This window comes from Grampus griseus (genome assembly GCF_964374135.1).
Source record: "Grampus griseus genome assembly, chromosome: 3".
NCBI classification, from domain to species: domain Eukaryota; kingdom Metazoa; phylum Chordata; class Mammalia; order Artiodactyla; family Delphinidae; genus Grampus; species Grampus griseus.
Window position 1 is genome coordinate 152,247,744 of NC_139019.1, and position 27,991 is coordinate 152,275,734.

The 27,991-nt window shown below is 52.4% G+C and overlaps 1 protein-coding gene across 1 annotated transcript; it reads left to right on the forward strand.

Annotated features, from left to right (window-relative positions):
* Positions 1 to 1,440: 1,440 nt before the first annotated feature.
* CDHR2 (cadherin related family member 2) lies at positions 1,441 to 27,422 on the forward strand (the record flags this gene model as incomplete). Its single annotated transcript, XM_082651027.1, has 31 exons — positions 1,441 to 1,492; positions 1,769 to 1,840; positions 5,294 to 5,433; positions 5,545 to 5,598; positions 7,582 to 7,671; positions 9,516 to 9,605; positions 10,231 to 10,356; positions 10,433 to 10,579; positions 10,660 to 10,735; positions 10,835 to 10,950; positions 11,072 to 11,305; positions 12,239 to 12,394; positions 12,478 to 12,639; positions 12,926 to 12,987; positions 13,259 to 13,502; positions 15,893 to 16,132; positions 17,863 to 17,932; positions 18,064 to 18,669; positions 19,492 to 19,563; positions 19,971 to 20,020; positions 21,388 to 21,539; positions 21,689 to 21,797; positions 21,889 to 21,977; positions 22,603 to 22,671; positions 22,783 to 22,860; positions 22,955 to 23,015; positions 23,104 to 23,228; positions 23,765 to 23,878; positions 23,960 to 24,040; positions 24,446 to 24,503; positions 27,171 to 27,422. The coding sequence occupies 31 exons, from the start codon at positions 1,441 to 1,443 to the stop codon at positions 27,309 to 27,311; spliced, it is 3,936 nt and encodes a 1,311-aa protein (XP_082507153.1). The 3' UTR covers positions 27,312 to 27,422.
* Between the last annotated feature and the right edge of the window lie 569 nt (positions 27,423 to 27,991).

The window sequence follows — 27,991 nt, forward strand, 5'->3', positions numbered from 1 at the left end:
GGTGATGGGAGAAATGGGCGATCCCTGAGGCAGGAACACAGGAGGAGGGGTAGGTGGTGGGAGGGAGAGGAGTTGTGGTTTCTGATGTGTTTCACGGTCAAGGTTCAGCTCTGGAAGCCATTCCGCATCCCCCTCGGAGGGCCTGTCATATGGAGTCTACCGTGGGTGAGGGTCCCTCCTTCTTGGTTCTCTCGTAGCTTTGGAGCCGGGCTCCTCTGGAAAACAGTGCTTGTCTCAGCCGCACTGGGGCAGGAGTGGGAGCTGCCCAGGACCTAGTGAGGGTGCTTAGCAGCAGCTGTGTTCCTTTGTGTGCTTTATAGCTTTAATTTATCTTTGGAAAAGTTAATATATTCACTTAGCACGAAATCCAAAAGGTACAAAAGAGTACGCAATAAAAATCCTGTCTTATGGAATGATTATGTACATGCAAGCATGCAACACATTTTCTTGACAGAGAACAAGAAGCATTTGCGAAATGTATCCTGCTCTCCCTCTTGCTTTGGTAACAATTGTCTTTTGGGATGAAAGAGCCTTGGGGGTTCAGGTATCTCTCGATGACAGTGAATCAAAGTCCCTCTTTTCCCAGATGAAGGATCGCTTGCAATGTAAGATGACCAAGAAGACTGGGCAGGGCAAGGTTTTCCAAGCGTTCCTGCCCAGCTGTCAATCAGCAAGAGGAGCACAAAGCCCTTCCCAAACTGACTTGACCAGGGAACCCTTCTGTTATGGGACATCTTACAGGGCTGTGGTTCCATGGAGTACACTTTGAGAAAGGATGCAAAGGCAGCTATTAATTGTGTCAGCAAGTGGGACAAAGGACCGAGCCCCCCCACAGAGGCTCTGGATGGTCCTGGACAAGTCATAGTCCCTCTCCAGGCCCCTGATTTTGAAGGATGCTATTAGCTTGGACTCTAAACAGGCAGGTTAGTGCAGTGGTTGAGGGAATGAATTCTGGAGTTCAAAAGACCTGTTTTCAGAGCATGGGCTTGCCATTGACTCTCTGAGTGGCCTCAGGCAAGCCCCTTAGCAGCCACCTAGTTGTAAGAATAAAGAGATTATGCACGTAATATACTTGGATCCGTGCCTGCTACACAGTGGGCACTGAACCCTGGGGTCAAGTTCAGGGTCAGTCTCAGGCTGGGGCTCTAGATCAGGCTCAGCTACCCTGCCCCTCCCTGCCATGCCTCCCAACTCTCTATCCCCTGGAACATCTGGCAAATGGGCAGAATTTTTTTTGTGTGATGGAGGTGAGTTGGCCGGGTTCAGACCCGACTGATCAGGGTCCACCAGAGGAGGACCCTTCCATATATACATGGAAGCACACCGACCCCCTCTCTGCCCTTCTAGTCACTCCCTGTCCTTTCTCTCCTGCAGAGGAGGGAGGCCTGGGTTCATGTGCCCCTCCCCTGATGCCTCTTCCCCCAGGTCCCTCCAGACGTGATGGTGTGGCCGTGGCTGTCCTGCTTCTTGCTTCCTGCCCTCATGGTGTCTGGTGGGTACCTCCCCTCCCCCACCAGGGCATCACTAACCTGGGGATCCTCAGCAGAACCCTCCAGAAGGGTGGGATGCTGCTTCATCAGCAAGCACCCAACTCCTATGGCCCAGCCCTGGGCTTGGCTGCTCTGGGGAGGCCTGGAGAGGAATCCAGTCCTGGGCCGGTGAGCTGGACTGAAAGTTGGCCAGTGGGACTGGTGTGGGCTCCCACAGGGGCAGATGGGGGTGTCTTTATGGAGGTGTCCAGATGTTCCAACACTCTGTGTCCCTACAGCGTCAGCCAACATGGCCCCAACATTCCTGTCCAACATGTCATTAGTGACCCTGCCCGAGGACCTACCAGTGGGTGAGTAACTGTCCCTGTGCCCAGACTGCACCAAACGCTCACCCACAAGAGGGCCCCAGGGGCTCCCCTGTGGGCTTGCTTGCCATCCCTGCAGCTCCACGGCTTGTCATGGGGCAAAGGTGGCCTGAAGGAAGTTTTTTCCAGAAGTTTGTTTTCTCCTTTGCAGCTTTTGGGTCGAGGGCCCTCACACAGCACCAAATAATCAAGACTCACCCCAAGAGAACATTCCTCGCATTTCCCATCTCTTTCAGTCTTTCTGATTTCCCAAGAGAGAAAGTATCCATTTGGTACATTATTTCTCTTCTACCTCTCTCACTTGTTCATCTCTCTTCCTCCTCTGCTATTTTTTTTTTTCAGACAGAAAGAGAGCAGGCTTTAGGCTCAGAGCCTTTCATGCACACATCTCACCAGAAATTGATACTTTTGCTGTCTTCGTTTGTAGAGTTACCTTCCCTCTATGGCGAGTGAGATGAGTTTTCTACGTCCAGTAGCCATCTAGTTTGCTTTTAAAATAAATGTATTTACATGAAACAGTAAGTCAGTTAAAAGGAGGGTCATAAAGAATGAGACGTGGATGTGGTAATGATCTTGGCAGTGTACAGGAGTGAATGATGTTCATGAAACATTGTTTTGGATGAAGCCACAGGGACTGGATGCCAAATTCCCAGAAGGCAGGATGGCGGTTGAAGAAGCTGAAATGATAGATGACTGTATTCATTGGGATACAGGGTCAGCTGCACATAACAGACCCCAAATAACAGAGCTGTCAACAAGGTCAAAGTTTCCTATTCTCTTACATAGTCATCTAGAGCAGTGAGCCCAGGGCTGTCAGAGGCTCTGTTCCATCAGGCTGTTCTGTGCCCTATGCTTCTGGCATCAGGCACCCTCCTTCCATTTCCAGGTTCTGCCTCCCCTAGGGCCTGGCCCTCATCCACATGGTCCTAGATGGCTCATGTCACGCCCTATTCCAGTGAGAGCTGGGGGCAAGGAAGGGCCAAGAGGGCCCATTTCTTTCTCCTAGGGACAGGGCTCCAGGTTTTACACATGTTACTTCTGCTCACATCTCATTAGCCAGAACGTAGCCACATGCCCTAGCTGCAAAGGAACTGGAGAAATGAGGTCTTTATTTTATTTAGCCATGTGCACAGCTCAAAATCTGGGGTTCTATTAGTCTGAGAGAAAGGGGGCTGTGAATACTGGGGGACAATTTACAGTCTTTGTTGCAGTGTCAGAATTGGGTCCCCAAATATCTAAATCTACTAGATGAAGCAAGAGACTGCATCAAAGGTGAAATCCAAAGTCTGCCTTGGAATCCAGAAACCCAGGTCTAGGTACGCGAAGAAAGGGTGGGCGATGGGCTTCAGAGCCACGAAAGCCACATCCATTTGCATGTGGTTGCCAGGACAGCAAAATCTACTAAGGGTTATATTAATAAAGGTTTAGATCCCAGGATGAGGGAGGTGATAGTCTCATTACATTCTGAGTTGGCACAATCCTCCCTGGAGGACTGGGCTGAGGTCAAACTATTTGATATCTGTGAATACAACAGACAGGTAGTATATACACGTTAATGATATTTTATGTATATTTTCATAGCTGTTTGGTCGTGGATAAACACACACACACCTTCAAACAAATGTCACAAACATATGTAACCCAAATGTCCTCAAGATCTCCATTCTCTTGGGTGACCCTTTAATGTCAAGTCTGATCTCAGGCAGACCAAATGAGAGTCTTTTCTTCGATAACCACAGGGCCCCTCTCTGGGCTTTCTTAATCCGAAGAGCAATTTCTTCCTTTCTGAGATGAATTGTATGGCTCTCTTTGGATGAGAAAGCATTTTCAGTCAGGTTTTTAAAAAATGTTGTTTAGACCTTTTATTTTGAGGTATAATATATATACATGGAAGCACACCGACCCCCTCTCTGCCCTTCTAGTCACTCCCTGTCCTTTCTCTCCTGCAGAAGACCTGTTTACTTGACACTCACACTGTATAATAGTTTAGTTTTGTCAGGCAGACGTTTTAAAATACGTCAAATTTGAGTTTAAAGACAGACACCTAATATATGTCTTTTATTTCTGTAGCTCTTATTGATTTATTTGTTACAGTTAATTCTTTTTCAGACAGACTTTTAAAAAAGCTTTTTCTCCCTGATCCTTCTTTCTGTGTCCATGAACACATGTTTACAGAGAAGGATTTACACATCCCCACTCACTTCCCATGGGTATGGGTATAAGGGCCATATCAGTTTACATTTTGACATTTTTGAATCAGGATGTGTCTTATATTTGAGATAGTCAGTTAACACAGAGTGACTCCCCACCCCAGCAGTCATTAAATTGACAGTGTGTCTCACAACAGAGGAAACATACTGTAGATACTAACAGCTTTCTAGCCTGATGGTCTTCCTGGAGGAGGGGGCCTGGGTGGGAAGGGACCAAGCTTTCTAAGGAGTTTCTGGAGGAGCCAGAACTATTTGGTCAAAGAAGAGCAGACTCCAGATGTGCTGCCCAGACTGTCCCTGCAAGGCTGTCGTGGGCAAGGGTGGGGGCACGCTGGTTCTCTGAGACTCTCAGGCTGGGTGCTGGGCCCCACCACCATGTCACTGTTCTGGCACTTTTGTTTTTGTAGGCCTCTCCCTCCAGAAAAATACATTCAAAATATACTTTAATATACTGCATTGGCATAAAGACAAATATCCTGAGGGCTAGATTATAATCATTTATTCCTTTTGATTTTTTTTTTTACCGTTTGAAAAAATGAGGTATAATTGACATACAATATTATATTAGTTTCAGGTGTACAACATAATGATATATTTGTATATATTTCAAAATGATCACCACAATAAGTCTAGTTAACATATGTTACCACACATAGTTACAGATGGTTTTTTTTTTCCCTTGGGATGAGAGCTTTTAAGACCTCATCTCTTAATAATTTTCAAATACCCAATACAGTATTGTTAACTCTAGTCACCATGCTGTACATTACATCCCCAGGACTTATTTATTTTATAACTGGATATGTGTACCTTTTGACCCTCTTCACCCATTTCTCAGTCCTCCGCACCCCACCTCTGGCAACCACCAATCTTCTCTGTATCTATGATCTTGGTTTTTTGTTTTTAGATCCCACATGTAAGTGAGATCATACAGTATTTGTTTTCCTTTGACTTATTTCTCTTAGCAGAATTCCCTCTATGTCCATCCATGTTGTCACAAATGGAAAGATTTCATTCTTTTCTCAAGGCTGAAAATATTCCATTGTACATGTATACCACATCTTCTTTACCCATTCATCCATTGATGGACATTTAGGTTGTTTCCATGTCTTGGCCCTTCTAATTTTAAAAGAAGTTTGACATTCTTGTGGGCCTCGTGGGCAGCTTGGCCAGGCCAGCATTGAACTAGGTGGCCGTGGGCCCTGTGCATTCCCTGTCCCGTCTGCAGGTACTGAGGTCTTCTGGCTGATAGCTCAGGACCGGGAAAATGACCCTCTGACCTATAGGATTAGTGGCTCCTATGCCTACTTCTTTAATGTCACCCCGAATACTGGGGAAGTGAAGCTGGCCAACCTTCTGGACTATGAGGTAAAGGGAAGCAATCTGAGAAGGCCTCGTGCGGGATTGGGGAGGTAGGGAGGGCTCTGGTGGGCACCCGAACAGGGCTTACCTTGTTTCCCTTCTCTCTGCCCACTGCAGACACTCTACTGGTTTTCCATCGACATCTCTGTGAGCGACGGTCACAATAATCCAGTGAGTCAGAAGTGGGCCCGGAAGGGAGGTCCAGGGATTAGAGAGCAGGGGACTGAGGGCCCACCGCTAACTGCCCACCGCAAATAAGCAGAGAGAGCCCCAGCTAACAAAAAATGAATTGAATGTTTATTTTTATTGAAATTATACTTCTCCATTTTTCGTCATACAATATTAACCAAGATTTTAGTATTTATTATAATTTATACAAATATATGGTTTATCTTTTGTGTATTTTGTATATCTATTGTATATCATTAATTACATTATTATTTTTTAAAAGATTTATGTACTATTTTTTATTTACTTTTGACTGCGTTGGGTGTTAGTTGCAGCACGCAGGATCTTCACTGAGGCACACGAGCTATTCGTTGTGGCGTGTGGGCTTCTCTCTAGTTGTGGCGCATGGGTTACAGAGCACATGTGCGCTGTAGTTTGCAGCAGGTGGGCTCTAGTTGAGGCGCGAGCTCAGTAGTTGTGGCGCATGGGCTTAGTAGCCCCGTGGCATGCGGGATCTTAGTTCCCTGACCAGGGATTGAACCCACGTCCCCTGCATTGTAAGGTGGATTCTTTACCACTGGACCACCAGGGAAGTCCCAATTACATTATTAACTTGTATTAATATACTTATTAATAAAAAAACAAGTGCCAAATACCTCCCTACCCTCTCTCCACTGAGGTCATCACTTTCAACCCCTTTGGCTGATGGATTGGTCTCAGTGTTCATGTTTCTCAATAACACACTTATGCAGCTGTGTCTTGTGTCTGTGAAAGTTGGGGGTTTTGTCTTTATAACCTATTCCCCAAACCCTATCCGTTAAAAAAATCATTTTAATGACTTGGATATTCATAAATATTTTCTCTTTGTAAACAGTTTTAAAAGTGCAGATAGAGCTCAAGTCCCCTTGGGCAACCCTTCCCAGCCCACTCCCACCTGAAGTGTCTGCCATCACCGTGTTCTTTTCTATCCATCGCTAAACACTGACATGGATATATGCAACCACGGAAGAGAGATGGTAGTTTTGGGTGCGTTTTCTGAAATCCAAGTGGGATCCTACTGCATATATGGTCTTGAACTGCCTTGATGACTTGACAATCAGCTTTGGAAGACTTCCCTGGTGGTCCAGTGGTTAAGACTCTGTGCTTCCGCTACAGGGAGCCCGGGTTCGATCCCTGGTCAGGGATGTTCCGCATGCCACAGGGTGCGGCCAGAAAACAACAATCGGCTTTGGGGTCCCTTCTGTGTCTGCACATGAGTCTCCTGTTTCCTGTATGTCTATAGCCCAGTGTGGGGACTATAAGCTCCATGGTGCTCAGCTGGTCTCCTCAACACTTAGGTTGTTCACAGCTTTACGCTATGGCTAACAAAGCTAAAAGGAACATTCTTGTAATAGGACATTTTAGATTTTTTTTTAATGACCTAATGATTTCCACAACATACTCTCCAAATGGTTCAGTAAATCTGTGGAGAGAAAAACTAAATAAGGGGTAAATCTGGATGAAGAGTATCAGGAATTCTTTGTACCGTACTTGCAACTTTTCTGGCCTTTGAAATGGTATCAGATAAACACAGACGGGAGAGGGGGAAGCTGGGGCAAAGTGAGAGTAGCATCAACATATATACATTACCAAATGTGACATAGATAACTAGTGGGAAGCTGCTGCATAGCACAGGGAGATCAGCTCGGTGCGTTGCGACGACCTAGAAGGGTGGGATAGGGAGGGTGGGAGGGAGGCTCAAGAGAGAGGGGATATGGGGGTATATGTATGCATATGGCTGATTCACTTTGTTGTACAACAGAAACTAACACAGCATTGTGAAGCAATTTTACTTCAATAAAGATGTATTAAAAAAAGTCACCCCAGACACCACCTGATTGTTCTCCTGAGAAGCTATACCAACTTGCACTCCCGTCCTGATACTCCTGAATTTGTTTTCTCAAGCTCCCACGTTTTCTGGGCTCACCTGAGCTTTCTCACTTGCAGGTGCGGAAGGAAATGGTGGTGATCGTGGAGGACAGAAATGACAACGCACCCGTTTTCCAGAACACAGACTACTCCACCAGAATCAATGAGGTAACATCTGCCTTAACGGTGTGTGTGTGTAGGATGCAGACATCCCACAGATCTGCTCAGAGTGGGAAGGACCAGAGATAGACAGCAGGGCATCCAAGATTGGGAAGTGCACCTCCTAGAAAGGGCAGCTTGATGAAGCAAATTCAGGGGGTTGCATGTAACCCCACATACCATAGTTACAGCAACATTTTGCAATCTATCAGACTGGATTGGAATTCTTTAAGTTATGATAGTCAGGGGTGGTGGGGGGAAAGGAATTGATTTTCTCATGTTTCTGAAAAATTTAACAGTATATCTGACTTCAGGCATGGCTGGATCCAGGTACTCAAGCCATGTCATCAAGAAGAGATTTCTCTCTACCTAGAAGCTCTGCTTCTCGTGTTGCCATCATCCTGGGGTGGGGCGAGCAGTTCTCCCTTATGGTGATAAAAGTGTCCCCCAGCAGCTCCAGGCTCACATCCCACCGGCTTTGCAATTGCAACACAGACTGTCTCTTTCTCAATGGTCCCAGCCAAACCCCCAGGACTGACTCTCATTGGCCCATTTTGGGTCAGGTGCCCATCAGTTGAAGAGTATGGAATGCTCCAATTGTCTAGGTCTGCATCATGTGCTTTCCCCTCTAGCAAGAGGAGCAGCCCCACTTGAACTGCATAGGCAGGGAGGAGGTTTCCCAGTGGTTCCAGGGCAGCAAACACAACACCACTCCTGAATCTTCATTACTACGTGGCTTCAAAGTCCTGACAGGTGTGGGTCCCCCTCCCCCAGGCCAGACCTGAGGCTGGTGAGGTTCAGACAGCCCTTCAACAGGCTCTGATTGAGCGCCTACTGTGTGTCTGGCACTGTCCTTGGTGCTGAGGATATCCAGTGAAGACAGACTTGATCGCCACCCTCGCTAGCTCACATTGTAATGAAGAGCACAGACAACAAAACATTTAATCAACAAAACATTAAATAAACAGGATTATTTCAGATGGTGATGAGCTCTATGAAGAGCATAAAACATGACTGGGGAGGGGCCTGCTTTAAGTTGAGCCAGTCAGGAAAATCTTCTCTGGGTAGGTGACATCTGAGCAGAACTAAATGTTGAGGAGCCAGCATGGGCTGCTCCAGGAAAAGGATATTCCAGGCAGGGAACAGCAGCTGCAAAGGCTCTGAGGTGGGAATCAGCCTGGAGTGCTGTAGGCATAGCCAGGAAGCTCATGTGTGTGGGGGGAGGAGGCTGAGGAGAAGGTAAGGTCAGAGAAGTGGGCAGTGGCCTGAACCTGGAGGGCCATGGAGGCAGTCTGGACCGTATTCTGGGCAGAATGCGGGAACCACTTGTTGGTTTTGAGCACGAGACTGATGTGGCCTGGTTCAGGATTTTCAAAGATCTTTCTGGCCACCGTGAAGAAACAGTGAGGGTGTGGACAGGTCCTAGAGGAAAAGCCTCCCAAAAGAACCTTCCAGCTCTGCAAGGTGCTGTGTGGAACCTACCGCTGGACGCTACAGAGAACACACAGGGCTGTTTAAGCAGGGGAGTGGCACAACCTGAGTTCTGGAATGGTCACTCATGGTGGTCCTGAGGGGCGCTGCAAATCAGAAGCCAGCTCAGGTTTCAGGGAGGCTGTGTGGGGAGAGGAGAAGGGGGAACTCTGCTCCCTGCCTCTATCCAGATGCCCCGAGAAGCCCAGCCCAGGTGGGAAGGAAAGGGGGACATCTGTGGAATGCTGCGTTTCAGGTTCTGGAAGGTCCATCGCTATCCCCGTGGTACAGCTGGGGGCACTGAAACTCCAGGAGGGGGCATGATGTGCTTGGGCATGGAGGAGATGTGTTGGAGCTCAGAGGTGACAAAACCCTTGTTACAGGCCCTGCCGGTTGGCTCCCTGGTGTTCTCTGTGCTGGCCAAGGACAAAGACACGGGGGCCGGAGGCGCCGTGGTGTACTCCATAGAGAAGGTAAGTGTGTGCGGGTCCATGTGGGAGTGTGGGCGCCACCTCTCCTCATGGCCGCCAGGGGGCAGCATCTCCCACACAACCTGCAGGGACCTTGCGGAGCAGGGGCTCTGCGACGGCCCAGCCCTGGTCCCCACGCCTTCCTCTGGCCCCCCTCTGGACCTCATTTGGCCCAGCCGCCTAAGGAGGGTGCCTGCTGCAGACCGGACTCTCCTTCCCACCCTCTCGCCTGGGGCACTGTCTGTGTCTTTGCGCGGTTAGCGTCACACCACCTGGTGGCTGCGGCAATCCTGGCTTCAAAGAAGAGGAAATCAAGGCTCAGAGAGGTCCAGGGTCTTGTCCAAGGTCACACAGACAGTGGCGGGTGTGACCCCAGTTTCACGAAGACACATTGGCTAGCCATGGCCCCCATCACTGAGCGCCCACTACATGCCTGGAACCTACCTTAGCTCACTTGACCCTGTTTTCGTCCCACTGAGGCGATATCTAGCCCATTTCCCAGGCTCAGAGAGGTTAAGTGACCTGGTGAGGTCGAGAGCAGAGCCAGGATTCGACCCCAGGTCTCTCAGAGCAGGTCCTGGGGGCAGGGCTGTCCGGGGGAGCCTGGCCTGACTGTGCTCTGCCTCAGGTCATCCCTAGCACGGACAGCAGTGAGTACCTCTTTGGGATCCTGCCCAACGGCTCCATCATCCTCAACGGCAGCCTCAGCTACAACAACAAGAGTGCCTTCTATCAGCTGGAGCTGAAGGCCTGTGTGAGTGCAGGCGCAGGCGGGGTCAGGGGCATCGGGACCCGAAGCCCCGGCTTCATGGAGACCCATCTCCCGGCAGGACTCGGGCGGCGAGTACAACAACAGCATCGTCGTCCAGTGCTCCTCGCCTGTCTTCGTGTCCATCTCTGTAATCGATCAACCAGACCTGGACCCCCAGTTTGTCAGGGAGTTTTACTCGGCCTCTGTGCCTGAGGATGCACCCCAGGTGTGCCAGGGAACTGGAGGGGTCTGGGTGGAGACAAGAGGTGGGGAAAGGGTCTGGCCACTGACCATGCCTTCTTGCAGGGAACCTCGGTGCTGAAGGTGGAGGCCATGGATGGCGACAGAGGCATCAATGACCCTGTGATCTACAGCATCTCCAGTGAGAATGGGGTGTCCCCAGGCTGGGGCTGAGGCAAGGGAAGGGGTGGGGGCTCCGTCAGAGCCACTGGAAGTAGCTGCTCCTGCTGCCTTTTCCCAGACTCCACAAGGCCTGGCTGGTTCGACATTGGGCCAGACGGGGTGATCAGGGTCAACGGTTCCCTGGACAGAGAGCAGCTGCTGGAGGAGGATGAGGAGGTGCAGGTGCAGGTCATGGTGAGTGAGAGGGCCACTGCCCACTTTGTACCCTGACTTTCTAAACTCTGACCTTTGATCTCAGCTCTCTCTGAATTCTGGTTTTCTGATCTCTGGCTCTCGGCCTCTGCTCTGCTCTCAGGCCACCGAGATGCACCCCAACGTCTATGGACAGGAGGCCAAGGTGAGCATATGGGTCAAGCTGAGAGTGACAGACGTCAATGACCACAAACCTGAGTTTTACAACTGCAGCCTCCCAACCTGCACCTTCACCCCCCAAGAGGCTCAAGTCAACTTCACTGGCTACGTGGACGAGCACGCCTCCACCCGCATCCCCATCGATGACCTAACCATGGTGGTCTACGACCCAGACAAGGCAGGGACACCCAGACCATGCGCGGCATGGGTGGAAGTGATGGTTGGGAGATCGTTGGGGGAGGGAAGTGGCGAGTGACCAGCAGAGTGCAGCACCACAGTGCTCGGTGGGGCAGTGGGCAGTGGGCAACAGTGGTGCTGACCATGAGCGGTGGTCGGAGTTGTTGGGTGACACTTGGAACTGCTGAGTGATGTTGAGCTGGCTGGTAGTCTTGTGTTCAGGGTGGTGCTACGTGGCGGGGAACAGAAAGGCAGCACTGAGAGGAGGTTGGTCCTGGATGCTGGGTAATGTTGAGTGGAATGTAAGTTTTGGCGGTGTTGAGTAGAGGGGGTAGTGATGTGTGGATGGTGAAGTTGCGGGGTGCTGGGATAGTACTGGGTATTGGGGGATGTGGACAGTTTTGAGCACAGTGTGGTCTGGGTGGCTGTCAAGTTGGACAGTATTCCTAGGTGGAGGTTGATACTGAGTGGTGGGTGATTTGGGTAGTATTGAATGCTGAATAACCATGGATGGTGTTTGGTAGTATTTGCTGATAATGAGTTGGTACAAAATGTCGACTGGAGGGTGATATTGGGTAGTGGTGGATGGGTGGGTGTGTTGAGATGGTGGTTGGCCTTGACTGGAGAGGGGTGTGGAGTAGAGGGGGTGTGGATAATGGACCGATGTTGGACATTGATGATATTTGGTGTTGGTATGGGTGGTGGAGGGTGGTGCATGGTGGCTGGTACGGAAGACTCAAAGGGAGTGAGGGGTGTGTGTCCAGGCTCTGAAGCCCAGGCTGGGGCCTCGGGGAGGTCTTCTTCTGATGAGCCCACATTGACAGGGACTAGTGACTAGCCTATCCTCCTGGGACCTGTGGCCAGGGATTGGGAGAAAGATGCAGGTGGGTACATTGCAGGAGTGGGGTCCCTAATATACAGCCCACGTCTACAGGGCAGCAACGGCACCTTCCTGCTATCCCTCCGGGGCCCTAATGTTGAAGCCTTCAGCGTCTCCCCGGAGCGGGCGGCGGGCTCAGTGGATGTGCAGGTGCTGGTGAGAGCACCGTCGCTGGTGGACTACGAGACACAAACGGTGATGCTGGTGCAGGTGAGGGGTATTCTGGGGCACCACGGAGAGCGGGCCATGGGGTGCTCCAGTCCCAATGTCGCTGCCTCTTCCCCTGTCCTCAGGTCGTGGCCACTGACTCGGTCAGCAGAAGCTCCTCGGTAGCCTTGGTGACCATCCACCTTAGAGACATTAATGATCACAGGCCCACATTCCCCCACAACCTGTACAACCTCAGTGTCTCCGAGCACAGTGCGGTCGGCTATGTGGTCACCGACAGCATCCAAGTGAGTGATGGGGGACAGGGCTGGACAGGGCTGGGAGAGATGTGGAGATGGGCAGGCCTGGGGCTGTGGCCCTGCTGGAGTCCCTGTATCATCTGATGTCAGCGGGGGCCAGCAGGTGTGTATGCGCGTGCGCATGTATGTGATGTCTATGTGTCAGTCTGAGTGAGTCGGGGGCTTCTCCCTCTGGGTCAGGAAGCAGGACGGCCCTGTCCTCGTCAACTGCACGGTTGACAGAGCAGGTGTGGCTTCTGCTCAGTGTCCCATTATCTATCTCTCTGCCTCACAGGCCTCCGACCCAGACACGGGCGAGGGGGGCCGCATCACCTACAGCTTGCTTCCGGGGAATGGGTAAGTTACCCGGGTGGGCAGCGGGCAGGTGGACGAGGGGGACCCAGGCTCACCTCTCTGCCTCACAGCAGGGCTAGAGGAGTCAGATAAAATATAGGGTACCCAGTTACATTTCAACTTCAGATAAACAATGAATGGGTTTTTTTTTTAGTATAAGTAGGTTGCAAATATTCCATGGGACGTCCTAAAATATTTTTCATTGTTTATCTGAAATGCAAATTGAAGTGGGCATCCTGTATCTTTATTTGCTCCATCTGGCCACCCTGCACAGGGTGGACATCTTTGCGGTGGATCCAGCCTCGGGGACAGTGACGGTGAGAAACAGTGAGCTGCTGGATCAGGAGAAGCAGGCCGTGTACTACCTCACGCTGCTGGCCACGGACGGCGGGAACCTGTCGTCCTCCACCATGCTGCAGATCGTTGTGCTGGACATCAATGACAACAAGCCCGTGGTCAGCGGTTCCTACAACATCTTTGTCCAGGAAGAGGAGGGCAATGTCTCCGTGACCATCCAGGTGTGAGCCGGCCTGTAGCTGATGGGTGGGAGGGGCACACGGCACCAGGCCTGCCTCTGTAGTCCTGCTGGTCCTGGGTTGGAATCTGGGCTCTGCTGTGTAGTCCTGAGAAAGTCACTCAGTCTCTCTGGGCCTCCGTTTCTTCTTTGGAAAATGAAGACAATCTCAGTACTTATTCCCAGGGTCATAACGGATGTAAAGTGCTCGGCACAAGGCCTAGCACAGAACAAGCCCTCAAAAACATATTGCTCTTTTAAATTCAGGCGCCTGCCTCATTCCAAAAAGGATTTGAGGTGGCTTAGATTTAAAAGTGTGATAAAAGAAATAAGGAAAAAGAGAAAATAAGGATGGTATTTTTTTAAAGTGCACAAAGGTAGAAGCCATACAATTGCTAAGAGCGGGCTGAATACTCAGTTCTGAGCTTCCTAATGGCCAAAGCAAAAATGGAAATGAGATCAGTGGTCAGGTTCACAGACTCTGTGAGATAAAAACGCACTACTGGCTCCAGAGGAACACTGGAAAGAAGCTTCTCCTCTGATTCTGAGGCCTTCAGAAGCTTCTCCACTGAGTCACCTGTAAGGGGATCTTGTGAGAATTGAGAAACCAGGTCCTCGGAATGACAATCACATGGCCGTGGAGCCCTCCCGTCTTTCTGGGGCTTGTAGTTTCCAGAGTACATTCCCATCTCTGATCTTTTGACAAACTTATGAAGTAGGTGCTCTAATGCTCCCCATTTCACGGAAGGAGAAAACTGAGGCTCAAAGAGGTTAAGTGACTTTTCTGTGGTTATACAGCCAGTCAGTGGCAGTGCTGAAACCTGGGCCTTCCTTCATGCACCTCAGTGCTCCTCACCCTGGTCTGTGAGCTCTTTGGGGCAGGAGCATTTCAGATCTGCTGCCAGAACCATGGTGCCCAGTGTGAGGCCTGAGAAGTGCTTGGTGAATTAACCGGCCTGAGTTCAGAGTGCCAAGGAATGAACAGACAGAGTTTTTCATTTCATAAACACGATCCCAACAGATCTGAAACAAAAACCTGAAGGTGGCAGTGGGCAGAGAGGAGGGGAAAGAATTGGATCCAAGTGGGACTAGCCTAGCTCTGTATTCAAAGCTATGTTTGCTGAGCACCTACTATGCACCAGGCCCTTTGCTGGGCCCTGGGTCCTCCGAGATGAACCCACCATAATTCCTGCCTTCAGGGAGGGTGGCGGACCATCATCCAAGGGTGTCACTTGTGCTGTACTGAAGGTAGCACAGGGGTTGTGGAGGACCAGGGGAGGCACCAGTCTGACCTGGAGTCAAGCAGACAAGGTGTAGAGGGCATTCATGTGCACGTGCAAAGGCCTGGTGGCAGGGAAGAGCATCTTGTGCTCTCCATGCTGGATCACCCCAAAAGCACACTAAGCATGTGTTCACAACCTTGGTAGGACAGAAACACACACACACACACACACACACACACACACACACAGATTGGATGAAGAATTTCAGCTATTTAAAAAATATAGCACTGAAGTAGTCATCATGGGAAAGTCAGAATCTTGTTGGACTTCACACTTATTTATTTATTTGGCTGTGCCGCATGGCTTGTGGGATTTCATTTCTCCAACCAGGGGTTGAACCCGGGCTACAGCAGTGTAAGCCCAGAATCCTAACCACTAGGCCACCAGGGAATTCCCCCCCCCATTTTTTTTTTTTAATTAAATTTATGGCTGCGTTGGGTCTTCACTGCTGCGTGCAGTTTTTCTGTAATTGCGTTGAGCGGGGGCTACTCTTCGCTGCGATGAGCGAGTGGCTTCTCTTGCTGAGGAGCACAGGCTCTAGGTGCGCGGGCTTCAGTAGTGTGGCTCGCAGGTTCCAGAGCACAAGCTCAGTAGTTGTGGTGCATGGGCTTAGTTGCTCCGCGGCACGTGGGATCTTCCCGGACCGGGGCTCGTACCCGTGTCCCTTGCATTGGCAGGCGGATTCTTAACCACTGCGCCACCAGGGAAGTCCACACACATACACTTATTTTTGTTTATTTTAAACTTCGACTGTCTATATTATACTGCCCCCACTCCTCCCTCCCCACTAGAATATCAGCTCCATAAGGGAACTGTCTTGATCGTGGCTCTATTCCCAGTACCTAGAACAGGGCTGAGCATGTGGTAGGTAAACATTTGTGGGATGAATGAGTGACCTCAATGTTTCAGGCCTCAGAAGCTCTTGAAAGCTGTTGGTCTGGCCCTCTCAGATGTAAGACTGAGACTGGGAGATTGGGGAGCATCCCTCTGGCTTCAGGCCCAGTCACTGCCCTCATGGGCCAGCGCTGGAGGGAGAGTCCAGACTGCAGGGCAGGGGCTGGGGCCGGGGAGCACCTGATGGCTGACGTCCCAACCCTGCTTACCTGCACAGGCTCACGACGATGACCAGCCAGGCACCAACCACAGTCTTCTGCGCTTCAGCCTGCTGAGCAGCCCCTACAGCCACAACTTCTCAGTGGACCCCGACAAAGGGATCCTCAGAAACCTGGGGCCCTTGGACCGAGAGGCCATCAACCCCACCCTGGGGGGCCGCATCGTGCTGACCGTGCGCGTATCTGATTGTGGCGAGCCTGCCCTCTGGACTGACGTTAATGTCACCATCACTGTGGAGGTAAGGTCTGGCTCAGCCGGGGACAGGGTCCAGGATGAGCCCTGCACTGGGGGGCTCCTGAGCAGATGGCCAGCTCCCCATCCTCCCAACTCAAGTCACATTTCTGCCCTTTGCAGTGCGGTGGGTAAAAGAGTTCTGGAGCCCAGCTGATGGGTCAGAATCCTGGCTCATTTGTTGTGTGGTCTTAGGCAATCGCTCAACTTCCCTGTGTTCTCAAGTTCCTCATCTGTAAAATGGGGATGAAAATAATATAAAACGAGTTAAAAAATGGAAAGTGTTTCAAAGAATGCCCGGCCCAGAGAGTACACTCAGTGTATACCTGGTCCTGCAAGGGAGGGATCGTTTAGCACCATTTTATTGATCAAGGGACTAAGACACACAGAGGTTCTGTAGCCTGCCTCGGGTCACAGAATGGGGTTTTGAATCCAGTCTGTCTGGTTCTAAGGCCGCCACTGGGTCACAGGCACCTTCCTCTATGATGTCCACAATGTGGTTGGTGCCCCCTCGGGTTGTGCAGTGCACAGCCTGAACCACCCCACACAGCCGCCCTGTTTCCCACTGGGTTGGGATGTGCCGCTTTCCCACAAGGATCAGAATGAGACCTCAGGGAAAATAGAGAAACAGAAGTCGGATGAGGACTTGCCAGCTGTCCTTGGGGTGGAAGTAGGCCTCAGAGAAGGAAGAAAGCAAAATTGCATTTCCTGAGCGAGAAGAGTCCTTTCACACCCATGAGCTCTGTGAGTAGGGAGGACCACTCCACCTTGCAGATGAAGATATTGAGGCCCAGAGAGGTCAAAGTCACATGTGAGGAAGAGGTGGAGCTGGACTGAACTCAGAGCTGTGCTCTTAGCCTCTCCTGTGAGTTAGGACGACCTTGAGAGTGCAGTTGGCCATGTGCACGGAGGCAGTAATGCCATCTCTGGGAAATTGCCATCACAAATTACATCTGGTTAAGGGGGAGACGGCTCAGTTTTCAAAGATGTTCTCTCTGTCATTATTTAGAAAAAGCTGAAAGCAAAAGCAGACACTTCTGGGCCATCCTGGGGAAGGACTGGGAAAGCCAAGGGCGCCCAGCACGTACCAGCATCAGGGGAGGAAGCACAGGCAGAGTTGGCCTGATGCTGTGACAACAGGGGCAGCACTCTGTCTGGGCGGGGTGACCAGGGCTGGAGAGGGAAGGCGAGAACAGAACACAGCGGACGTCTCAGGACAGAACCAGGTCAAGCCCTGGCAGGTGCCCCCAGCCCAGCCCCACCTGAGCACAGAGTGAGTGTCTTGGGGTTGACCGAGGGCAGGAGGGACAGGAGAAAGGAGGGGACCAGGGAAATCTTGGGCCTTTGTGGGATCATGGTGGTATTGGGGCCAACCCAATAAATCCGAGAGATGGGGAGTCAAGCTGGGCCAGACAGGGACACAGGTGGGGACTCAGAACTATCCCTCCCAAGAGCAGGGTCTAAGACGGCTCTGAGTGGTGCACAGGGAAACAGAGTGTACACCAAACTTCAGAGTACCGCCACAGACCTCTGAGCCCCAGGGGTGGGGTCTGGGCGAGTTCTGTCTGCTTGAAGCCTGTTTCATCATCTAGGAAGCGGGCAGTGCTGTCTGAGGAGACCTGGACAGAGAGTCTGGGCCTCGGGCCAGGGGAAGTATGGGCTTCTCAGACTGGCTCTGGGGATGCTGAACCTGGGGTCTCCTGAGTTCCCTGGGCTCAGAACTGCCTCTGTCTGCAGGACATCAATGATAATCTTCCCATCTTCAACCAGTCCAGCTATTCCTTCTCAGTGAGGGAGAGGGACCCAGGTAAGTCCTCCTTCGGCCAGGCTATACAACCCCTTCGAGGGCAGGCCTGAAGCCCCCAAGGGGAGTGAGGACAGAGGATGCCCCCAGTGGCCATGTCAGGGGTCCCTCCACACTCTGCCCCTCATTCACAGGAGTGCTGGTGGGCGTGGTGGAGGCCTGGGATGCAGACCAGACAGAAGCCAACAACCGCATCAGCTTCAGCCTATCAGGGGGTGGTGCCAACAACTTCTTGATCCGAGGCTTGGTGCTGGGGTCTGGGCTGGCAGAGGGCCACCTCTGGCTGCCCTTGGACGTGAGCCTGGACTATGAGACACAGGACTTCTTCAATCTGACAGTGAGTGCTGAGAGCCCAGACCCCCAGGGGCGTGACGCCACAGCAAAAGTCCTTGTGAATGTGGAGGACGTGAATGACGTGCCACCCACCCTGGACCCAACCTCGCTCCGGGGCATCCGTGTGGCTGAGAATGGCTCGCAGCATGGTATGGTGGCCGAGGTGGTGGCTCAGGACAGGGACACCATGTCCCAGGTGGAGGTACAGCTTGTGAACGTCATCTGTACCAAGGCCAGGGTCGACGTGGGCAGTCTGTGCCATGGCTGGTTCTCTGTGCTGGCCAACGGCTCTGTGTTCATCCATCAGAGTGAGGTCATCGACTATGAGACCTGTGACCTGGTCACGCTGGTTGTGCGGGCCTATGACCTCACAACGGACCCCCGCTTCCAGGCCTACAGTGACAATGGTGAGGCAGCCTGGCCTGCAGGGCTCAGCAGGCTGTAACATAGGGGCTATGGGAAAGAACTGGCACCTGCAAGGTCTGGGTTCAAATTGTGGCTCCAGCCCTTACCAGCTGTTCCACTGGGAAAGTCATGACACCTCCCCAAGCTTTAGTAGCCCCATCTATCAAGTGGAGCTGGGTAGTAGGTTGGCTGTGAAGATTAAATGAGAATATATATGTAAAGCATTTCATGCAGTGTTTGGCACATAGTAAGCACTTAATTAATGCTATTATGTTGTGAGGCAGCGTAAAAGAGCACACTTCAGAGCCAGATGTGCACTCAGATCCCACCTCTGACACCAAGTAGCAATAACAATCATATTAACAGCTAGCGCATATTGAATCCTTACTACAGCCAAGAGCTATGCCAGGTACCTTGCAAGCATTTCTTCATTTTATTCCCACACAATCCATGTGGTAGGTGGTCCCTATCCAATTTTATAGATGAGGAAACTGAGGCAGTTCAATAATCTAGATTACACAGCTAGTAAGTGTCAGAATAATGTTATGGTCAGGTGGGACATACCTGGGTTGGGCTCAGTCTTGGCCCACTGCTCTTGCTGTGTGACTTTGGACAAGTTGCTTCTCCTCTCTGAGGTCTGGGGAGGATGCTCCCTCCTACGAAGGCCAGAGGAGACTGAGTCAGCATCCTGAGTCAGGAGCAGGGGAGGGGACTGAGCATGGGTGATGCATGGGAGGGAGGCTGCTAGGAGCAAGACTGAGGATGAGACTTTCTGGGTCAGGTCTTTGCTTAGACACCAAGGCCGGCCAACATTTCCCCCCTAGGAAGCCTCCCCATCACCATCGAGGATGTGAATGACAATGCACCCTACTTTCTGCCTGAGAATAAGACTTTTGGTAAGCAGCAAGGCCCTCCCTCCCCACCCACACTGTACTCTGCCAGGACTACCTTTGGGCAACTCCCAGGTGTGCACTTAGAAAGGGAAGAAGGCCTCCAACCCTGCCTCTCCCTCAGGGTTTCAACAGGAGGGGAGACCTGAGTTTTCACCCCAGCTCTGTCCCAACTCACATCTGACCCTGGGCCAGGCCCTCCTTCTCTGGGCCTCAGTTTCCCCATCTTCACAATGAGAGGTGGAGGACCTGCTAACTAACGGCTTAGGGGTAGCTGTAATGGGGGGTCTCTGGTGGTAGAGAGGTTAAGGGCAGGTTTGGTGGGGTGAGCCCTGAGCTGGGCTTACGGTCGGCACTTGGCCAATTGGGCACTGGTCCTGACCCCACTGACCTCTTCCTGTCCACACCTGTAGTGATCATCCCAGAACTTGTGATACCCAACCAGCAGGTGGCTTCTGTCCAGGTAAGTCCTTGGCTCCAAACGTTGTCTTTCACATTAGCTCCAGGAGACACAGGGCCTAGGCCTTTAGGTCCTTCAGCTGCCCCCAGAATGTTTTAACACTAGAAAGAAAATCTATTGGCTCTGACGTATGAAAAGAAAACCTCAGAATGGAAATGAACACCTGCTTAATTGATATGATTAAACTCCATTAACTGTTAAATGTAGTATTCATAAAAATTTCATGACCGTAAAAATCACTTGCAGTGGTTTTCTCACTGCACCAGAATTCTGGAGTATTACAGAGAAACCATAGTAACTGTAAATTAAACAAGTTCCTCGTATTAAATAATTTTCAGAGCAAAGTTGTAAAAATACTTTCAATTTTTATGGCATTGTATGTGTTTATTAGAGGGTGGCAGCTATGCCATGCAGGGGGGGCGGGTAGTGTGGCCTCCCACACAGCCCTGGGGCCTGGGCCTGGCTGGGCCTCTTACTGAGCTGGGGAGCTGCCACACCTTTCTGGAACTCACTTTCCCTCCTGGACAAGGAGCTGTCAGTTCTTTGCAGTAACTCCTTAGGGTTAAGAGATGGGTTATATGTGGGCGTCACGCCCTGTGCTGTGGAAAGGGCACAGGTGTGGAGATGGATGGGCCTGGCCCTCCCCACTTCAAGCTGTGTGTGCCTGTGGGCAGGACAGGGTCTCTCTCAGAACCCCAGCGTTCTCCCATAAAAGGGGGATAGTGATTCCCCCTCTCTAGGTTCTTTCTAGGCTTAAACATTCAGTTTTCCAGTCTTCAGCCAATTGCATTCTAATGTCATGAGTCTGGCCACGGCTTTGAACAATTTTCTTTAAATTGACTCCTTTTTGAAACATAAACACCAGCTTTGGCCTCATCCTGAAAAGTGACGTCAGTGGACTCACAGCTCTGTGTGTTGGTTATATTCTTCTCTAAAAGGCACTAGAATGAATAAAATTGCTTGTGCCCTTTCCCCCCATCATTTTGTGGTCCACTAGGGGAATTCGTACTCATGTTAGCAAGCACTGAAACGAGGGATCTAAGGGAAGGTGACTGGCACACAGTAGGTGCCCAGGAAATCTGAGTGTCCCTGAGCTTGTGTGTGTGTGTGGCAATGGTGGGGGTGGGGGAGAGCAGGGTGGGATTTCCACACGGGGGGGACTTTGGGCAATGACCTGTTGAGCTGGGGCGCCAGAAGCAGGGACTTGTTCAAACACTGTTTGTTTAAAGCATTTGGTCAGTGGCCTGGGGTAGGCTGATAGAGGTCATGGGGACCAGCCTCCCAGGCCACCCTAACCTCAGACTCCTGCTGGGGATGGAGGGGTGCCTGGCCTGGCCTGGTCCGCAGTTGTTGTTCGCCCTTGCTCCTAGGCCAGAGACAAGGACTCAGGGAACAATGGGGCCATCCTGTTCTCCATCCTCCAAGTGGATTTCATCGCTAAGGATGGGGCCGTGATCCCTTTCCAGGGCTTCTTCCATGTCTCCACTTCCTTGGAGGCCAGCGTGTTCATTGGCAACATTGAGTAACTGTGGGCAGCCCCTGGATGGGGTGGGGGGAGCCAAGCAGGGCCTCAAGGCAGTGAGTTCCTCGTCCTGGGAGGTGTACCAGGAGGTTCCAAGGAGACTTCAGCTTGGGTTTCAGGACTGAGCTCTGCTCTCCTACCTTCCATAGGCTGGTGACCAACCTTGATTCCACTCTCCAAGGAACTTACCAAGTGACGGTCAAGGCCCAGGACAGGCCATCTGAGGGTCCTGCCCAGGAAGCCAAAATCACCCTAAATGTGAGTGTCGGGTTCTGCCTTCAGTTCCTAGTGCCCTCTGCCAACCCCTGGGGCCCTTGTGCCTCACCTTCCCCCTACTCTCTTTCTGTAGCTCTTCACTGTGGACCAGAGTTACCGTGTGAGGCTGCAGTTCTCCATGAGCAAGGAGGAGGTGGGCGCCAACACGGAAGAGATTAAGGCGTAGGTCTGGGGAGCTGGGAGGGGCCTGTAGGGTAAAACACGGCCTGGGAGCCTGGTCCCTGACAGAAACCTGGATGGCATATCTCTTAACCCTGTCCCTGACCCACACTTGACCTTGTCCTTGTCTTTTTTTAAAATTAATTTTTATTGGAGTATGGTTGCTTTACAATGTTGTGTTAGCCTCCACTGCACAACAAAATGAATCAGCCATACACATACAGATATCCCCTCCCTTTTGGACTTCGCTCTCATTTAGGTTACCACAGTACATTAGGTAGTGTCCTTGTCTTTGACCCTGTACCTGTACCTGTACTTGCACTTCCTTTCTGCCTGTCCCCAGAAGCCTATGGTTGCCTGGGCAAAGACAGGCCTAAATAGGGCTGCCATGTACAGTTGCAAAGGCTGTGCATTGCACAAGGGCACTCTGCTTGCTAAACTGGAAACCCAGTCCCAGAGGAAGGGGCATCCTTGTCTAATTTGCACAGAAGTGCAACTTGCTTAGCCAATGGAGCTGTCCAGAGGTGGTGCCCCTCACACAATCCCTAATTCCACTGGCAGAGCCCTGGCCACAGGCCTGGGCTAAGGCCCCTACCCCAGCCCTCTGTGACACCTGCCCCCTTTGCAGGGCTCTTGTCCAGGCGACCAGGACTACTGTCTACATTGTGAACATTCAGGACATAGAATCCATGGCTCGGTGAGTGCCCACAGGACCGGTGGTTGGGGCGAAGAAGAGAGGACCAGCAGTAGGAGGGGCCTGCCTGTCTGGTGGTTCTGCGCTGCTGGCTTCACCTCTGCCCCATTCCAGGGCCCGAGCCCGTTCCTACCTCGATGCCTACTTTGTCTTCTCAAATGGGTCAGCCTTGACCCTTGATCAGCTGAGTGTGTGAGTGGGGCTGCCCTTGGGGTGGGCAGGAGGGTGAGCAGGAAGCCTGGGGGATGCCAACGTCCCTCGGGCCTGAGCGGGGCTCTGTGGCCAGGACGATCCGGAATGACAAGGACTCCCTGACCGAGCTGCTGCAGCTGGGGCTGGTGGTGCTGGTGAGTATCGGCAGGGTGGAGGTAACGGGGGGGTGAGGAGGGGGGTGTTGACCCTACATCCTCCCCCATCACAATCCTTCTTCTTCAGGGCACCCAGGAGAGCCAGGAGTCAGAGTTGCCGGACACGCTCCATAACGCCATCATAGGATTGGGAGTGGCTTTGCTGCTGGTCATCGTGATCATGACCACGGTCCTCGTGTGTACCCAGAAGAGGTGCTGCTCCCATCACCCCCTGTGTCTTCAACCTCGCCTCTCCCACCACCCAAGATATCTGAGGGGTAGAAAGACCTGGGGTTTAGGTGTCAGGTATATCTGTATTCAATCCCAGGTGACCCGTTATGACCTCTTGGGTACGTTAAACTCCCCTCCCCAAGCCTCAGTTTCCTCATTTGCAGAATGGGCATGACACTAGATTCCTCAAAGCATTCAAGGGAACCATGCGCATCTCATACCGAGCAGGCTGTCTGGCACATACTATACATTTAATAAATGCTGCTTCTTTTTACCTTTCCAATACATATGAAGCCAGTAGCCACATCTGGGTTTGATTCTAGGCTTTGCCACTGGTCAGCTGCGTGTTCTTCAGCAAATAATTTCCCTTCTCTGGTTCTTCCTTGTACCCTCTGTAAAATGGAGCCAACACTCCCACCTGCCAGGGTTGTTGTGAAGTCACACTCTCAGGGCCTGCACTGGGCACACAGTAGGTGTGCAGGGAAAATAGTGATGCCCCCCCGCCATGTTCCCCCCAGCTACCACCGGAAACTTCGGGCTATGAAGGCTTCCAAGGAGGCCCGGAAGACAGCGGCGGGGGTGATGCCCCCAGTCTCTGCCATCCCCGGGACTAACGTGTACAACACTGAGCGGTAAGTGGGGGTCGAAGGATGGGTAAGAGGCCCCATGGGGTGGTTGAGGCCCATGGTCGCTTGACTGGGCCTTCTTTCCAGTGCCAATCCCGTGCTGAACCTCCCCACCAAGGACCTGGGCTTCGAGTCCCAGTCTTCCTCCAGTGACTTGGACCACGTCAGGTGAGCAGTGCTGGTTGTAGTGGTAGTCATGGTGGTGGTAATGGTGATGGTGACAGTGATGGTGGTGATGGTGATGGCGATGGTGCTGATGGTGATGGTGGTAGTGGTGATGGTGATGGTGGTGGTGGTGATGATGGTGGTGATGGCAGTGGTGGTAATGGTGATGGTGGTGGTGATGGTGGTGGTGGTGGTGGTAGTGGTGACAGTGATGGTGGTGGTAATGGTGGTGGTGGTGATGATGGTGGTGATGGCAATGGTGGTAATGGTGGTGGTGATGGTAGTGGTGGTGAGGTGGTAGTCGAGGTAGTGATGGTGATGGTGGTGGTGATGGCAGGGGTAGCTGTTGGCCAGAGACAGGGAGGGCTGGGCCTGCCAACTCTCTGAGCTCCATTATCTCCCTTTCAGCCTCAACTCCCTGGATGACAACTCTGTGGATCTGGAAAATAGCAGGCAGGAAATCAAGGCAAGATGGGGGATGAGCTGGTGCCTGGGGCTTCTGACTTGGGGCTCTTCTCTGAAGGGGTGGGTTTCAGGACAGAGCTCGAGGGACCTCCTGCTGCCATGGGTGTGTCTGCATCTGGCCCTGGGAAACCCCACGGCTTTGGAATAGGGCCCGATCCTTGCTCCTCTACTCATTAACTGTGACCCTGGGTGGGTGAATTCTTCCCTCTGGTTCTCAGTTTTCTCATCTATAAATGGGGATCAGAACACCAAATATGCAGGACTCCTGTGAGGATGAAATAAGAGTGGGTATGAAAACGATCTGGCATAAAATGAGTGGTCAGGAATCTGGTTCCCTCCCTTTATATCCTTTATATAAAAGCTGGTGGGGCGGGGGGAGGAGATCCAGAGATGAACATAATCTAGCCAGGGAGCAAAGGTAGGCTCAGATGAACAACAATACCATCATTTATTCAATAGGTTAGTTGGTTCAGTTAGACCAAGCATTTGTGCAGCCTGGGCTGCTGACTGAAATCACGTGGGGAGCTCTTTAGACCTGAGGATGCCAGGTCACAGCTCAGAGATTCTGATCAGATAGCTGGGGTGGGCCTGGGCAGGAAGGTGCTGCTAAAGCTTCTGGGGTTCTAATGTGCAGGCAGGAGTGAGAACCACGAAAGTAGGAGAGTAGATCAGAGGGCTGAATGGGGGATGGGACGCCAGAACCAGAAGGAACTACCCTCTCCTTCCCACTCTGAAAACCACCACTGGAGTAGAAGCTCTAAGACCCACTGAGCTTTTATAGTCTGCGGTTCTGTGTGTGTGTGTGTGTGTGTGTGTGTGCGCGCGCGCACGCGCGCGCGCATGCGTGCGTAGGGGTGGATATCCACCCACCATTCACCTTATCCACCCTACTTTGGGTCCTGCCCTCAGCCGGGCCCTGCCCTTCCAGGGGGTCCCTTGCTGTTCCTCATGAGTCAGGACTTATTTTCCCTTGAGGACCCCTTACTTGGAAAGATTTGGTCAACCAAAGCCTCTCGTGGGTGTTAAAATATCAGAATGCTGCCCAGGGACCTGGCTGTAACATGGAGGCCTCCAAATGGACCCCCAAGGATGGGGGTCATCAATGGTGGTCCAGGCTGCCAGGCAGTGCAGGAGGCCTCTGGGTGGATGGCTCATCTCTGGTTCAAGATGATTTGGGGCAAAAACTCCAATAAACATATCTGGGGGGAACTGAGGCAGAAGGGAACAGTCTTGTGGGCTGGAGCTTGTGACCCAGCAGGTAGGCCCTGGTGGAGGCCAAAGCTGACCCCCAGAGGGGAGTGGGGTCAGAAACCCCAGCAGTGGGGCTGGACCTGTGGGCTGAGGAGGTTCAGGGAGCTCTGAGAGTCTGGAAAGGGAGAGGGGGCCAGGCCGCTAAGAGTCTTCAAAGCCAAGAAAGAGCCAATCCTGCAATGGCAGGGGGTTGTTCAGTTTCTGAGAAGCTGCCCGAGGCTCCACCCCAACTCCTGCAGTGGAAGGTGGGCCTTGGGGTCTCTGGGTGGGGAACGCAGGTGGGGCTTCCTTCCACAGATCCCTTGGTGCCCTGACTCACCTAAGACTTCCGTAAATGTTTGTGTGGAAGGTCTGTGAGATCTGAGGGCCCATCCAATCCAAACTTTTCAAGCAACCAAGGCCAGGGAGGGGTGCTGAGCTGCCCAAGGTCAGAAAGCTTGCAAGGCCAGGGCAGCCCAGAACCCAGGTATCCTGTCTCCCGGGCCAGGCTGCACTTCCTGGGCTGTACTGCGCCAACTGCTCCCACTGGGGATCTGTGTAGAGGGCTCTGGGAAGCTCAGGCACAACGTTTAGTCCCTCCTGGGGCCCCTCATGTGTTCCACTGTTTACCAGGGACTGGAACAGTCCCAGTCTGGAAAAAGCCCTTAGTGTGCCCTGGGGAGGGTGGAGGTGGTGGAGGCTCTGTCCCCGTGGGTGTCTACGTGGTGGAGTAGCTGAGTCTTGGGGCCTGGCTGGTCCACAGGAGGGATTCTTGTGAGGGTGTGACACATCACATGGGGAGGGGTAAGAGGAAAGGCAGGAGACGAGAGAGTGTGTGCCATGATGGCCTGCAGGCGGGATCCTGGGTGTGACATGTCCCTCTGGGGTGGCAGAAGGACCTGCCAAACTCAACCAGGAGCAGCGCTGAGCCATGGACAGGCTTTAGAGCCAGCAAGACCAGCGGTCCAAACACCGCTCTGTCCCTTCCTGGCCAGAGAGCGCTCCGAGCCTCAATTTCCACATCTGTAAAGTGGAGGACATGATCCCTCCCTTGGGGGTCCTGTGGGTACCTCAGGTGATGGATGGTTGTGCCCAGCACGGTGCCTGCCGTGAGGTACAGGTGACAGGAACTGTGCTGGACTGACTCCTTGGCACAGGACACAGGGCCTGGCATCGTTCAGGACTGGGCAGAACACCCAAATGCCACCATGTCCATGGGTGGGCAAAGGCCAGAGTAGACCCCCTAGGCCCTCCCCTTCACCTGAGCCTATCTGTACCGCCAGTATCCATGGCCCCTTCTGGGACAGAGTCAGGAAACTGAGGCCCCAGCCAAGGAGCCATCTGGTCGTGGGCTTGGAGGGCCACCCACTCTCCTAAGGACTGGGGAGATCACCCCATCTTGGCCCTGGCCTCACACCTCCCCTCCCTCTTCCCACAGAATGAGCCCCTGCACAGTCTGATGGGGCCGGATCCAGAGCCCCTGAACAGAGTGCTGTCAGGAATGAAGGTGGGCACACGTGGACAGCAGAAGGAGGAGCTGGCCTTCACCAACACTGGCCTGAATACCACAGACGTGTGATGGGGGCCCTGCCACAGGACCCTGGCCACAGAGCCCCACATGGGCCCCCACTCTTCTGGGTCACCTTGGAAGAGCCTTGTTACCTCCAAATTATACCTACCCCTCCCTGAACATAATAAGATATCATGTTGCTCCACCCCCGTCTGCTTGTAGCCAATCACAGCTGACAAGAGTTGGGGGAGTATTTTATTACCAATGTATATATTGTGACAGTTTGTAGCCAAAAACCGCGGCTGGAGGGGTGGGACACGGGAACTGAGTTGTCACAAGGGACTTGTGGGGCTCACAGCACTGGGGGACCGAGGGCTGGAGAGGGTGGTCTTTCAGGGACTACTGTGGTTGTAGAATGAGCTCTCCATCCTGCCCCCAATACCCAAGACCAGTTGTCACCCAGGCTGTCTGTGAGCCTCTGACTCTGATCCCCGGACCTGTCTGAGCCCTCTCCCCTTTCTGTGACTCAGCTGCGCCCCCAGGGCACTCCTGCAGCTGCCTTTGGCCTGTCTGCGAATTGTGGACCAGTGTCCAGTGGGGGTGGGGATAGGGTTGCGGATTGGGCCAGGTGAGGGGGAGACAGGAACTGGGGACAACTACCAGCATGCAAGAGATGCCCAGGCCATGGGGCCAGCCCGCTGCATGGACATGCTCTCGCATACACCCGGGGCCTTGCACATCGGGGGGTC